This window comes from Myotis yumanensis, unplaced genomic scaffold, assembly GCF_028538775.1.
Source record: "Myotis yumanensis isolate MYYU_CA2020_CCGP unplaced genomic scaffold, mMyoYum1.0.hap1 SCAF_4, whole genome shotgun sequence".
In the NCBI taxonomy this organism is placed as follows: domain Eukaryota; kingdom Metazoa; phylum Chordata; class Mammalia; order Chiroptera; family Vespertilionidae; genus Myotis; species Myotis yumanensis.
The window spans coordinates 36,682,649-36,697,132 of record NW_027223755.1 but is presented as its reverse complement, the minus strand read 5'-3'; the positions used below and the strand labels follow the sequence as shown (position 1 = coordinate 36,697,132).

At 42.5% G+C, this 14,484-nt stretch overlaps 1 protein-coding gene across 4 annotated transcripts in view; it reads right to left on the bottom strand.

The window, feature by feature from the left end:
• OCLN (occludin) overlaps positions 1-10,141 on the bottom strand; it is a 56,236-nt gene extending 46,095 nt beyond the window's left edge. The window contains exons 1-2 of one of the 4 annotated variants that reach the window (XM_070412132.1): positions 9,771-10,141; positions 2,805-2,915 (exon numbers count right to left, since the gene is read on the bottom strand). In XM_070412132.1, coding sequence (XP_070268233.1) covers positions 2,805-2,854 — 50 coding nt within the window. In that variant the 5' untranslated portion in view covers positions 2,855-2,915; positions 9,771-10,141. Of the gene's footprint in view, positions 1-2,804; positions 2,916-8,531; positions 8,668-9,639; positions 9,724-9,770 lie in introns of those variants that run through there. The other 3 variants (XM_070412130.1, XM_070412131.1, XM_070412133.1) reach the window with 3 other exon arrangements.
• Between the last annotated feature and the right edge of the window lie 4,343 nt (positions 10,142-14,484).

Below are 14,484 nucleotides of genomic sequence, written 5' to 3'. Positions count from 1 at the left end.
GTGCAGGTAACAGCGTGGCATTCTGAGTTGGAGAGGGTCATTGGAACCTCCAATCTGTAGCCAGCTGGTCAGAAGCATGGAGAGCCTGGACTTGTGGCTAACCTCTGAAGTAGGTATGTTAGGGGGTGGGGAATCTAATGCTATCTCTGGATAAACTGAGTTGAATTCTTGAACAACCTGTTGTTAACTGAGAATTATTAGTGGGGTGGAGGGAAGCAGTCTTGCAGAATGGAACCCTAACTTATGGAATAGAACTCTATCTCCAGGTAGCTACTGTCAGAATTGAGGGCACCCTGCCGGTATCCTGAGAATTGTTTGTTGGTGTGTGGGGAACCCCCCACATTAGAACTGGATCCAGGGGCCCGATGTAATGGGTAATTGTGATATATCCATACAGAACTATGCTCTAATATGGCAGCCACTAGCCACATGGATTTACTGACCACTTGAAGTGCGGCCAGTCCGAACTGAGATGTGCTTTCAAGTGTAAAATACACAGTGATCACAAGATGAAGAAAAATGTAAGACCAGCAAGAGAGAACCCTAACATTAACTATGTACTACGGCTGATAATGATGTGTCAATGTAGGTTCATCAATTATAACAAACGTTATCACTCTGGTGGGGATGTTGGTAATGGGTGATGCTATGCATGTGTGGGGGCAGGAAGAATATGGGAAATCTCTGTACCTTCCTCTCAATTTTGCTATGATTGTAAAATTGCTCTAAAATATAAAGGCTTAAAAAAACATACCCAGAATGTACACTATCCCATGAAGCAGTCTTTAAATGAATCTTGTGTTGAAATGATAATATGACTCATTATATTTGTATAGCACCGCTCTGAAGCAAAAATGAAGAAAATTTACAAACAAGTAACACTTATGTACTCTTTGGGATGGTGAGATAACAGTGAAAAGCAAAGTCCTGTCAGAACAGGACTTTGAGGTGTTGTTTCTTGACCTAGGTGATGATTTTGTTTTGTCTTTACTCATCATCTTATACACAAGTTCTGTGCCCTTTTCTATTTGTATATTATATTTCACCATCGTTTATAAAAGCAACATAAAATAAACATCAGGCTAATGGAACACAACTCAGTAACTATATTCTCTAACATTTTAATGACCACATTGTCATAAACAACTATGTCGATACCATGTTCAAGTATTAGTCAGCAGGTTATGTAATACGAACACAACCCCACTACAATTACCAAAGAGTTAAAGCTACAACTACTTAAAGGAGGCAATCCCTAGCAATGCTTGCTAACAAATTTAAAATGGAAGAATTCACTGTTAAATCCCCAAATAATTAGGGATGCAAAGAACCATCAATTTTGCTTCTTTTATATAATGGCAAGAATCACTCTTAAAATCGACAATGTAGAACACATGATGCTAAGTGAAAGAAGTCAATCAGAGCCCTAGCTGGTTTGGCTCAGTGGATAGAGCGTCAGCCTGCGGACTGAAGGGTCCCAGGTTCAATTCCAGTCAAGGGCACAAGCCTGGGTTGCAAGCTTGATCCCCAGTAGGGGGTGTGCAGAAGGCAGCTGATCAATGATTCTCTCTCATCATTGATGTTTCTCTCTCTCTCCCTCTCCCTTCCTCTCTGAAATCAATAAAAATCTATACTAATAAAAGGGTATTATGCTAATTAGACCAGATGTCTTCCAGGCATCCTTCCAGACAAAGCCACAGGGCTGAGGGCTTGCCTGCAGCCATGGAGGCTGTGAGGGCCGGTCCAGCGCCAGGGTCCCTTTTTCAGAGGCCGCGGGAGAAGGCACCGCAGGAGAAGGGAGAAGGTGGCTCTGGGAGAAGGGAGAAGGGAGAAGGCAGAAGGGAGAAGGCGCCTCCGCGGGAGAAGGGAGAAGGCCAGCTCCTTGGGAGAAGGGAGAAGGGAGAAGGTCGCAGGTCGCAGGTCGCAGTTAGGCAGTTAGGGGGATCAGGCCAGGAGGGGAGAGCAGTTAGGCCGTTAGGGAAATCAGGCTGGCAGGGGAGAGCAGTTAGGCAGTTAGGGCAATCAGGCCAGGAGGGGAGAGCAGTTAGGGGGATCAGGCAGGCAGGCAGGTGAGTGGTTAGGAGCCAGTGGTTCTGGATTGCGAGAGGGATCCCGGATTGGAGAGAGTGCAGGCCATATTGAGGGGTCTCCCACCCCCGCCGCCGTGCACAAATTTCATGCACCGGGCCTCTAGTATATTATAAGACCACGTGTATGATTCCATTTATATGAAATGTCCAGAATGGACAAACCTAGAACAGAAAAGTAGACTGGTGGTTGCTGAGTACAGGGGGGAAATAGGGAGTGACTTCTAATGGGTAAGGGTGTCTTTGGGGAGGTGGTCATAAAAATGTTCTAAAATAGTGATGCTTCCACAACGCTGTGAATACATTAAAATCACTGAACTGTCCATTCTAAATGAGTGGATTGTATGATGTGTGTATTATACCTCAATAAAAGTGTTATTTAAAAAATTGATGCCATGTTGCCAATGGTGATTTAAACAAGGCATTAATATGGAAGTGTCATAACAATTGTGAAAACAAAAGGAATAAATATACATACAAATATAAGCCTAGACTATATTGAAGTAAACATTAGAAACAGGTAACAATAGTTGCCTTTGCAGAGAAAAACTCATCCTGGAAGTTATGGGTAAGAGGCAAACTCATTTTTCACTGAATACACATATTTTATTTTTAAAAGCAAACAAAGGATAGATGAAAATTTCAACAATAGGTACATATTTTTTTTTACATGTGATAGACTTTTGTAAAAGGAAAACTGAAGAAATATTTACTTACAATTCATCAGGTCTATATGGAGGGGGACTTTCAAAAGGCCTCGATGACATGGTCAGTGGTCACCTGATCTTCAAGATGAGCAATGTCCTGTAGCTCCCAAGATAAGCCAATCTAAGCAACATAAGTAGGGTAACAGCATTACTACTGAGCTCAGAGTTTCCTTGCATCACTAAGAAAACTAGTGATACCAATCTCAAGTAACTTCTCACACCATGTTTATTTCTCCGGTCCTTCCCATTGCTATTTTATACAATGGACCATTAATTCCTTGAGCAGAGGAAATCGCTGAGCACAGGAATTATTCAGCCTGGGAGTCCTCACAGCACCTCACACCATGTTCTGTGTATCACTGGCGTACAAATATTGTTTACTTTGAAATTCTATATTGTAGTAATTAAAAATTCACAACGCTTCTACAGCATAGGTAAAAAATTTGTATTTATTTTTTAAAAGTCTCTTCAAATAACAAGATGGGTTTGAGAAAAAAACATTTTAAAATATATTGTTTCATATTACTTTGGAAAGTTCATATAAAATGAGAATGCATATGAAAGTGCATATCGCCCAGTCGGTGTGGCTCAGTGGTTGAGCATTGACATATGATCATGGTTCGATTCCCAGTCAGGGCACATGCCTGGGTTGCAGGCTCAATCCCCAGTAGGTGGTGTGCAGGGGGCAGCAGATCGATGATTGTCTCTCATCACTGATGTTTCTCTCTCTCTCTCCCTTCCTCTCTGAAATCAATAAAAATACCTTTTTTAAAAAGAAAAAAAAGTGCATATCTAGCAGTCTAACACATACTAGGCCATCAATGTTAACTATAGCATAAGCTGGTTTAAAAAGTATATTTTTCTCATTACAAATGATTACGAGATGCATCTATGAATGGTGGGATTGTGGACAGTTAGTTTCCCGTTCTGCTTTTCTAAATCTTCAAAACCGGGCATAATTTTTATAAATTATGGGGGGAAAAAACATTAAATGCACATTGTATTAAAGAGTCCTCTAAGGCAAAAGCAGAATGATTTTGTTCTAACATTTCTCAATTTGTCCCAATTTCATTCAATCAACGAGTATTTATTAAGTGCCTCTGCTATATCACAGGACCTGTGGAAATTAAGTATGAGACGAAGTCCTCCTGAAGGTCACCCAGCCTACTGCAATAGGCATTAATTAGGACCGAATTATGTGATAAAGTGCAGTATGGGGATGACCAAAGACTTAAAGAGGAAGCGGAAAGGAAGGAAGGGAGGAAGAACAATTGAGCAAGACCTATATCTTCCCTGGCTGGCGTTGCTCAGTGGTTAGAGTGTTGGCCCATGCACCAAAGGGTAGCAGGTTCCATTCCTGGTACCTGAGTTGCAGGTTCCATCCCTGACCTAGACTGGGGTGTGTGCAGGAGGCAACCAATCGATATGTCTCTCACACCTCTCTCTCTCTCTCTCTTTCTCTCTCTCTCTCTTTTTCTCTCACTCCTCCCTCCCTCCCACTCTAAAAATTAATGGAAAAAATATCCTTACTGAGAACTGACAAAAAAAAAAGAAAGAATCAACCAATCAATACAGGGATAGGTGGAACAACAAATTGATATTTCTCTCTCTCTAAAAAGAAATATTAAAAAATCTATATCTGAATATATTAAAGTGTCTAATGTTTTTTATTCTCAAATAAAGTATGTGTAATCTTGCATCACTGTGTTAGAAACTGAATCAATTCAAACTCTTTAAACTTTATTCTTTAAAAGCAACGGCAGCTATTGCCTACATCCTTAAGGACAATGAATTCCAAATGTCTTAGAATAAAATACTGCCTAAATGTATATTACATAAAACCTCGAAGGTGGAAATACAGTGAATGTTAGTAACATCAATAGTTAACATAACTTTTCCAAACACAAAGAGGAAAGACAACTTCTCTACATTCTTTTACTTCTAAAAACCACCTTATTGACTGAAACATACAGAAAGTCCACAAGTCATAGGTGTACAAAGCCCTATAACTAGCATCCAAACACACATATAAATGAGCAATTTAGGCCAAAATATTATGGTGCTATAAGAGTAAAAGTCCAGTCTGTCGAATCTCAGAGGGAAGACAGGGGTGGTGGGGGGGGGGGGGGGGTGGTTGAGGGATAGGAAGAGACCTTGCAGGCATATATATGCATAACCTCTGAACACAGACAATAGGGTAGTGAAGGCCTGGGGCTGGGGGGAGGGTGAGGGCGGGCTAGAAGAGGTCAATGGGAGAAAAAAGGGGACATATTTAATACTTTCAACAATATTTTTTTTTTAAAGAGTCAAAGTCCAGGTTAAATGTCTCCCTAATTGAGATTCAGAAAAATATTAAGAAAAACTGAATTTAGACACTATTTCTGCAGCTGAATGTCAAATACTGACTGACTGACCTGAGAGGAGGAATCTTATTCCTTCTATACCTCTCACTCACTCATTCAAGACTATGCCAAAAATTCCAGGCTCAGTGATGGCTTTTGAACATTCTAACTTAATCCAGACCCAGACCACAGTTTAAGTTTTGTCAAAAATCCAAACAAGAAAATCCCTTTCCAAACTACTATTTCCTAGATTCAGTGTAGTTGTCATGACTCCTCTAATAACAGACTTTAAATTGTGAAGCAAATTAATTTTAGAAAGCTAATTAAGAACAAGTCATGCCACACCAACTTCATCTCCTTTTTGGAGGTTACCAGGCTGGTAGATGAAGGAAGTGCAGAGAGAATCCTGAGAATCTTGAGCACATCCTTGCTGTACTGACCGTGTTGGGCAGATTTCTAAGGAGCTGAAGAATGGAATCTAATTAAGATGAAAGGATGGACCATTTATGTCCACCTGGAGGGAGGTCTCTAGTGGTTCTGTACACACAAAGTGGAAGCAACAAGCTTATCCAGATTTGCAGCTAAGGACCCCACTGGCTACAAGTCTATTAACACTGATCAAGTTCTCCGTAAGGTCGGAAGGATGAAAGGATGATTGAAAGAAACCTAGTGGTTGTAAAAACTCATTGCCTGGCACAAGTTCCTCATCTCTGAGCCTCACTACCCTCCTCTGTCAAATGGGGGCTAACCCTAAGCTCTGAGGTGGGATAACTAAATAAAACAACGAATTAAGCCTGGCCAGTGTGGCTCAGTAGTTGAGCATCCACCCATGAACCCAGAGGTCACAGCTGGATTCCAGGTCAGGGCACATGCTCGGGTTACGGCTCAATTCCCAAGTAGGGGGCATACAGGAAACAACCTATCGATGTTAATGTTTCTCTCTCATAGATGTTTCTATCTCTCTCCCTCTCCTTTCCTCTCTCTCTAAAATGAATAAAAACATTTTTTAAATGTTAACTCAATTTTTAAAAATTAATAGTATAAGTACTGGATAAGGAGAGCTGGCTTAATAACTGTCCATTTTTAAAAGTGCATTTCCTTGGTGAGAATTTCAACAAAAGTTAACATATTATTCCAAACTCAGAGAGTACTCACAGAGATAGTGCTTGAATCTAGGAATGACACAGTAATTAAAAAGAAGCAAACCTCTGCAATATCTTAAAATCTGTGCATCATGTTCCAATTAACTCCCTCTCCAAAGGGTGATTAAAATTATTGAAGATCTAGAAAAATCATGTCTTAACACAAATGATTGGAAAAACAGGAAATGTTTGGCCTGGAGAACTCAACATTAGAAGGACCGCTATGGCAACCTTCAATATCTGAAGAACCCCCTTTGTCGTCCTAGACATGGTATTTGAAACACACACACACACACACACACACACACACACACACACACACACCCCGCCAGGGTCAGATTCCCTCTCAATGTTAGGAAGTTTCTCCCTCACCCTGACCCCACACACCCTCCAAAAAATAACAACTAACAACTTGATCTGATGCCAATTATGCAAAGCTTAAGTTGTTTGATATTTGGGGGGACTGGACGGGACTTAAAAGGTCTCTCTCAAGGCAGTCTGTGACTGTGCTTTGAGGCGACAGCCAAAGCAGAAAGTGAGCCAAGATACAACAGACTGTTGTCCAATGTCCAGCACAGCAAGTTGTAACAGTGAAAGGGATATAAGTCAAACAGCTGAGTAAGAGTCAGGGGCAAAAGAGAAGCCGCAAACACTTGTAGAATGTTATGCTGAAAGCCAGCTAATGTTAACATATAACAAAAGTTCTCTTCTTGAAAATGTTTACTGGTCCAAAGCTGTCCTAAAAACAAAACAAAAAAACAAACAAAAACAAGCTAAGATGAAGTAGAAAAGTCTGAAAATACTATGCCCAAAATTATTCCTTAAAGCAAGTTGTCAAAAAAATAAAAAATAAACTTTATTGTATTGAAGGGCAGTCTGCTCCTTCTCAATCTCATACAGCAATAGCTAATCTGTGTCTAAGAAGTTTTTTTTTAAGTTGTGCCTGATATTTAGGTTATAGGCACTTCATTTTAGTAAACTGCCTAAATTTTTGAAATTAGGCAAACTTTGAAATAGTTGAGCTGTGTGTCAGAAACTGCATTTTAAATAAGCTCTCCAGATAATTTTTAAGCACACCATAATTCTGAGAATCACTGTCTCAAATAAAAGCGTTGATATTGTGTTTCCTGTCCAGGACACTCAGATCTTCACTTGGCAGTGCCTGTGGTTCAGTTCTCAGTGCAAGTGTCTCACTTCCTCAGAGGCCCTCCCCGTCACTCACTCCATCCACTAAACCTGTTTTATTTTCAGAGGGCATTTCCCCCCCACCACCACCAACTAAATTATTAGCTTTTCTTTTCTTTTTTTCTTCCTTCCCCTCCCCTCTCCATCCCGACTGGAATACCATCTCACAAGCACTCAGATGTCTGTTTTGACCATCACTGTTATCCCTGATCCCTGGTCCAAAGTGATGATCTACCAATACCTGATTTGTAAAGACCAACAGCCCATATTACAGCTGGGGTTTCAATCCACCCGTGACCAGACTGAAGTTCCTCACTCATAACACCCAGTAAATACAATCCTTTAAGTTCAACAAACATAACTGAGCTTACAGTCTCAGAGGAAAAAGAGAGAAAACGGTGAAATACACAAACATGTGGGCATCACCTGAGAATTCCTTAGAAATGCAGAATTCCAGGCCCCACTTCTTACCTAGGAATCAGAATCTGTATTTTAATAAGATCCCCAGGTGATTCATACCACATTCAAGATTAAGAAGGTAACTAGGTTTAAAGGTGTTTACTCACCTTTACCATGGAATTCTAATAAGGCCTACCTTTCAGAGTGGTTGATTAAATGATAGAAGTACAAAAGCCTTTAGAACAGTGCTTCGAAACAGGAGGCACCGCCCATGATTCCCCTACAATAACCTGCGAGTTGTCTAAATCTCACTATCCTCCTCTCCATCACCTAACAAAGGAGGCATCTAATAGCTCAATAAATGCAAAACTACAAAAAAACAAAAACAAGACAAGTGTTGCTTTGTCTGAGGAGTTATCTATTACTGTGGCTTCACCATTTAAAATATCTATTTTTTAAAATATCAGAAATTTAAAATAAAGATCCAAGGTACAATGCAAAAGAAACATTGTTACAGTTGGGAATGAGCAGTTTGAGAAATCTACCTCTGGATAAAAAGAACTCATTTCAATCACAGCAAGAATGGCCAGCAGTGCCTTAAAGGTAAGGGTTTCTCTTTTCCAGGGATCCCAATAATACACCTGTTGTGCCCGAGGGCCACACACTAACCTGGAAGGCTGCCTCCTCCCCGCTCCGGGTCACTTCCCCGGTGGGCAGCCTGCCCAGCCGGCCCCAGGGCAGCTCCCGCCCGGTCGCTTCACCTGGGACACGAGGGGCTCGGAATTGCTTTTCCAGCGCCAAGGTGGAGAGGCCATTTTGGCCCCTCAACCCACCTCTCCCCCGCGCACTTCCTCCGACAAAGGCAACATGTCTGCTGGACGGGCAGGTCTCAAAACCCCGCGGCCGGCCGGGGGCAGGTCCGGGATCCGCGCGCCCCCGCCGCGCCCAGGAGCACCCCCGGCGACGGGGCGCGCAGGCCGGGCGAGGGCCGCCCGAGGCCTTCGGTCACGGCTGAGAATCCGAGCGTGAGCGGATTCCCTCGAAGTACTGCCTCCCTCGAAATGAAATCCCCGTCCCCCCAGCTTAAATCCACGGGGGCTCAGCCAGCTCCATTAAGTGCGCTCAAAATTCAAAACAGTCGGTCGGCGCGCCCCGTCACCCCAGGAACACGGTATTTCAAGATTTCCACCCAGCCACCCTCTCTCCCTGGGACACCCAAAGGGGTGAGGTGGGGGCGGGAGTGACGAGGTCCCCCGGGATCTAAGCCCCTGGCCAGCGAGCGCCCCCATCGCTCCAGCCCTGGGGCTCAGGACCCCCGAGGAGCCGGGCGCCGCGCCCCTCTCCCTGAGAACCCCCAAGAACTGCAGCCCGGAGAGCGGAGCGCAGGAGTCTCACTGTTCCCGAACCTCCCGCCTCCTAAAAGCGAAAAGTTGTCCGCGCCTGGGCACAGGTACAATAAAGCGTTTCCGCCAAATAAGCTAATCGGCGCCTCCAAGTGGCCCCGGCTCCGGGGCGCAGCGTCCACGGTAGCCTCGCTCCGCGCACCCGCGCCTCACCGGTTCCCGCGAGTCCCAGTCCCGGGGCGAAACCGCCACCGAAACCAGCCCCGAGCGCCCTTCCCCCGCGCTTCCCCTACCAGACAGAGGCGCCGCGGTGCCAGCGGGGACTCCGGGGTACCGTGCGCCCCGGCGCCGCGCCCAACTCTCACCAACTCACAGCAGCCCAGCCCGACCCACCAGATCCACCAAGGACGGCGGGAGCCGAGGAGCGCGCTCACCTGGCCGGCGCACCTGACGCTGTGCGGACCGCCGGCGCTCACCCCAAGACCTGCTAGGGACTCAGCCCTCCTCCTTCTCCACTTGGGTCCCCCGACCCCACCCCGGCCGCCCAGCCCCCGAGCATGCGCACCAATGCCAGGCCGGGCTGCGGGAGGTGGGCGGCCCCGCCCGGGCGACCCCACCTGCTGTCCCCCGCACGGGCTCCTCGACCCTCTGGCCAGCTCTCCCCGGAGTCCGCCGTCTGCGCCGGAGGTGGAGGTGTAGTGTGGCAGCCTCCTCCCTCCGTGACCCATTCACCTGAAACTCGGATGGGAGGGGGAAGGGAGAGGTGGAGAAGGAGGCGGGAGGAGCCGGCCTGCTCCGCACACCCTTGCAGAGCGCGGAGTTAAAGGAAAAGCTCCTTGTTTCGGGCGGAGGTGCGGGGACCCAGCGAGAGAAAGGGCTCGGGCTCCCGGGAACCCGGGGGTGGTCGTGGGCCACCCTGGGGCGCGCCCGGAGCCCCGCGGGTTTCGGAGTGAGGTCTGCAGGGGACTGTTTTCCTCCTGAAGAGGGAGGGGCCAAGGTTGCTCCGCACTTTGGCAGGAAAACCACGTCTCGCACAGCACTTTCCTGCTCCAAAAATTTGGTTCAAGTTTTGTTGGAAATCCAGATGTGGGAGATTTTCAAAAGCCATGCGTAAATTTAGGAACCGTTTTTAATCTCTGGATCCAGAAAAAGGAGTAGTTAAATGAAGGTGAAGTACCCTAGGTATTGGTGTCGGTAGATTTGCCATCAAAATTAAACACACACCACGGTATTCAGTTATTACCACTTCAGGGTCCTCTGCGCCCTCCCAAATTTAACTGTGGTTGATGGAGAATCTCGGGGGCGTGATTTAAACAATTTTAATATTCTCTTTGGCTTAAAAACAAAACAAAAACTAGTTTTGTCTGCTGTGTTCTCTTTCTTGATCTGGAGGCTGTTTCCAAAGGAATGTTCACTTAGGAAAATCCGTAGTCTACACTTCAAGATGTATACACATTTACTAATATATATGTATATGTTGTATTTCAATATGTTTTTTAACTAGTAGTAAGATGTAGCAGTTTTAATTCTTGTTATTGAACCATCTGCAGGTTTCTTAAATCCTGCTTCACTTTGTGTTCCAGTCTGGAATGTCAGCATTGCTAATAGATTTCTGTCCAATCCCACCCACTTCTCTGCCTTTAATTAAATGGTTAGAGATGTGACTCTCCCATACAATAGATCTTAAGCCATAATTCAATACTTGAGGAAGTAAAAGCATTATATAAATATAAGGTATTTAAAGTGATGACAAAAAATAATAATAAAGTGATGACAACCTTAATGGGTAATTAAGCTGATTGGTATTGTTTTCGTGGAAGTCATTTCTACAATTATTTTAATATGACTGTAGTTTTTGAGTGATGCAGTTTAAATTGGTGGCGTTAACACTGGGGGTCAGGTTAATCCTCTTAATGTTCCCTGTCAGATTACTGAAATCCCCAAACATTCCACTCGATTTATAATTAAACAAGGGAACATTTTTTAATACGCTTATTTATAAACACATATCTATTATTTTATAGTGTATGTTGACATGTTCTGAAAAGAACTTAAGAGTGTTTTCCCTACTTACTAAAATTGAAATGTTTCTCATACCATAAAATTCATCCTTAAGTTCATTTTCTAAAATATTTTTATTGATTTCAGAGAGGAAGGGAGGGGGAGAGAGATATAGAAACGTCAATGATGAGAGAGAATCATTGATTGGCTGTCTCCTGCACACTTCCTGTTGGGGATTGAGCCCCCAACCAGGGCATGTGCCCTTGACCAGAATCAAACGTGGGACCCTTCAGTCCACAAACCGACACTCTATCCACTGAGCCAAACTGACCAGGGCCACCCTTAATTTTAAAGTATACATACAACTTAGTGGTTTTTAGTATATTCACAAGGATATACAACTATCACTACTATCTAAATCCAGAATGTTCTCATCGCCTTAAAAATAAGCCCTGTGTCCATCAGCAGTCACTCCCCATTTTCCCTTGACTCTGGACCCTGGCAACCACTAATGTACTTTCTGTCTGTATCGATTTGCCCATTCTGGACATCTTATGTCAATAAATAATACATGTATCTGGCTGCTTTCACTGAGCATAATGTTTTCAAAATTCATTCATGTTATAGTACCTACCATTCCTGTTTATGGCTGAATACTATTCCATTGAATAAATATACTACATTTTATTTAAATCCTCATCAGTTGATGGACATTTGGGTTATTTCCACTTTTGGCTATGAAGAATACTGTTACTATGAATATTCATGGACAAGTTTTCGTGTGGACATATGTTTTTAATTTTCTTGGGTAGGGTTTTTAATTAGAATTTTTATCATCTTACTCTTAAAATGCATTTTACTCTAACTAATGCATATCATGATATTTTTCTTATTTCCACACCAAACCTAAACCCAAAGGCATGTTGTATTAAAATACAAGATTAGCCCTGGCCGGTGTGGCCCAATTGAGCACCATCCCATGCACTGTAAGGTTGCAGGTTCAGGAGGCAACTGATGGCCGTTTCTCTCACATTGCTGTCTCTCTCTAAAAAAAAAAAAAATCAATAAAAACATAAACTTTATTTTTTTATTTTTTTTTTTTATCTTTTTTTTTTTTTTTTTTTTTAATATTTTTTTTTTTTATTTTCCTCTTAAAGTATTACAAAGGGTATTACATAAGTATCCTTTCCCCCCCCCCCGCCCTTGACAAACCACTACCCTCCCTTACCCCCCAGTGTCTTATGTCCATTAGTTATGCTTATATGCATGCATACAAGTCCTTCGGTTGATCTCTTACTCCCCTCCCTCCTGCCCCCCAACTCTCTCTGGCCTTCCCACTGCAGTTTGACAATCAGTTTGAGGCAGCTCTGCCTCTGTATCTATTATTGTTCAAAAGTTTGTAATGGTCTTTATTATCCATGAATGAGTGAGATCATGTGGTATTTTTCCTTCATTGACTGGCTTGTTTCACTTAGCATAATGCTCTCCAGTTCCATCCATGATGTTGCAAATGGTAGGAGTTCCTTCTTTTTAACAGCAGCATAGTATTCCATCGTGTAGATGTACCACAGTTTTCTAATCCATTCATCTACTGATGGGCACTTAGGCTGTTTCCAGATCTTAGCTATGGTGAATTGTGCTGCTATGAACATCTGGGTGCATATATCCTTTCTGATTGGTGTTTCTGGTTTCTTGGGAATAAACTTTATTTTAAAAAAGAATGCAAGGTTAGTTACCACATTTTATTTGCTCTCCTTATTCATTCATTCAACAACCATTTTCTGAGTGACTACCATGTGCACAATAGTGAACAAAACCCAGAGTCCTGTCTTAGCAGAGCTTACTTTCCTGCTGAATTCATGCATATGGAATATGAGAATTTATTAAGTTGAACTATATGAAATTAGAAATAGTTCATCATTTTTAACTACAAATGGCATTTTCATGAAGATTAACTTAATACTAAGCTAAATTTCTGTTGGAATGTTGTATGCCATTTTTATTCTATTCTGATTAATTTTCCAAATGATGCTCACAAAACTGAAAAATCTAAAAACTGTGTTCTTTTAACTATTGCCTAATAGTGTGCATACTAGGTTCCAGTTGAAAATGTTCAGAAGGAAAATCCAGCTTCAAAACCTAAATACATCATTCTTCAACAGCAAAACAAAATTTGTTGGATGCTTAATGATGTCATGCTCAATGCAATCATCTTACATAATCATAAATTGTAGCAAATATTTCATTACTTTTAATCAAATATTCCTTCTTGGCAACTCAGTAGAATTATGGACTATGATCCACTATTGAACATTATTTGATGAAAGTCCTCATGACTCAAACAAAGGAAATATTGTTCTCAGGGTTATGATTAGAAATTGTTGATTTTTCCCTACAGGCAAATGCATGGTAAAAAAAAAAAAATAGAACCATTTTTTCTTCATTTTTATATGTAAAGGAGAAAGTTCAGAGCTCAGAATATGATGTCAGAAATTTTAGTTCAAATATCATGTTGCCACTTACTAGCTGGATAGGATTAATCCTTAAGGGAAGTTGAAGTACATAAGCCTCATTTTTCTCCACTGTCAATTTGGGATGATAATAAATATCACATTTTTCATAAGATTGTTGAGAGGCAAATGGACCTTTTATCAAGATAAACCATGTGCTGGACCACAAAACAAGTCTCAATAAATTTACCGAATCATTACTGTAGCTTGAAACAGTTCCTGTCACAAAGTTATTCCATAAAGACTTGTTGAGCCCTAGCCAGTTTGGCTCAGTGTATAGAGCGTTGGCCTGCAGACTAAAGGGTCCCGAGTTCGATTCTGGCCAAGGACACATGCCCGGGTTACAGGTTCAATTTCCCCCCTCCCCCCAGTAGGGGATGTGCAGGAGGCAGCCAATCAATGATTCTCTCATCTTTGATGTTTCTATCTCTCTAGCTCTCTCCCTTTCTCTCTGAAATCAATAAAAATATATATTTTTTAAAAAAGACTTGTTGAATGAGCATATTATAACCCTGATTCTTGCATCCAACATACCTGTGGAGTCTTGTCTATCTCTCTGATAGTCTCCTGCCATTGTGAAAACAGCACATTCCTTAATAGAATTTTGAGGCTTACATCTCTAGTACTAGGTCTTAGAGAAGAAAAGAAAAGGGATTAGAATACTTCCACTCTGCCTCACCTGCTTAATGAATGAATCGAAGGATTGGTATTTGTTCAAGAGCAACTCAGTTTGGAGTTGTTGAGGGCCTGGTGGGAAGGGCCTATAGT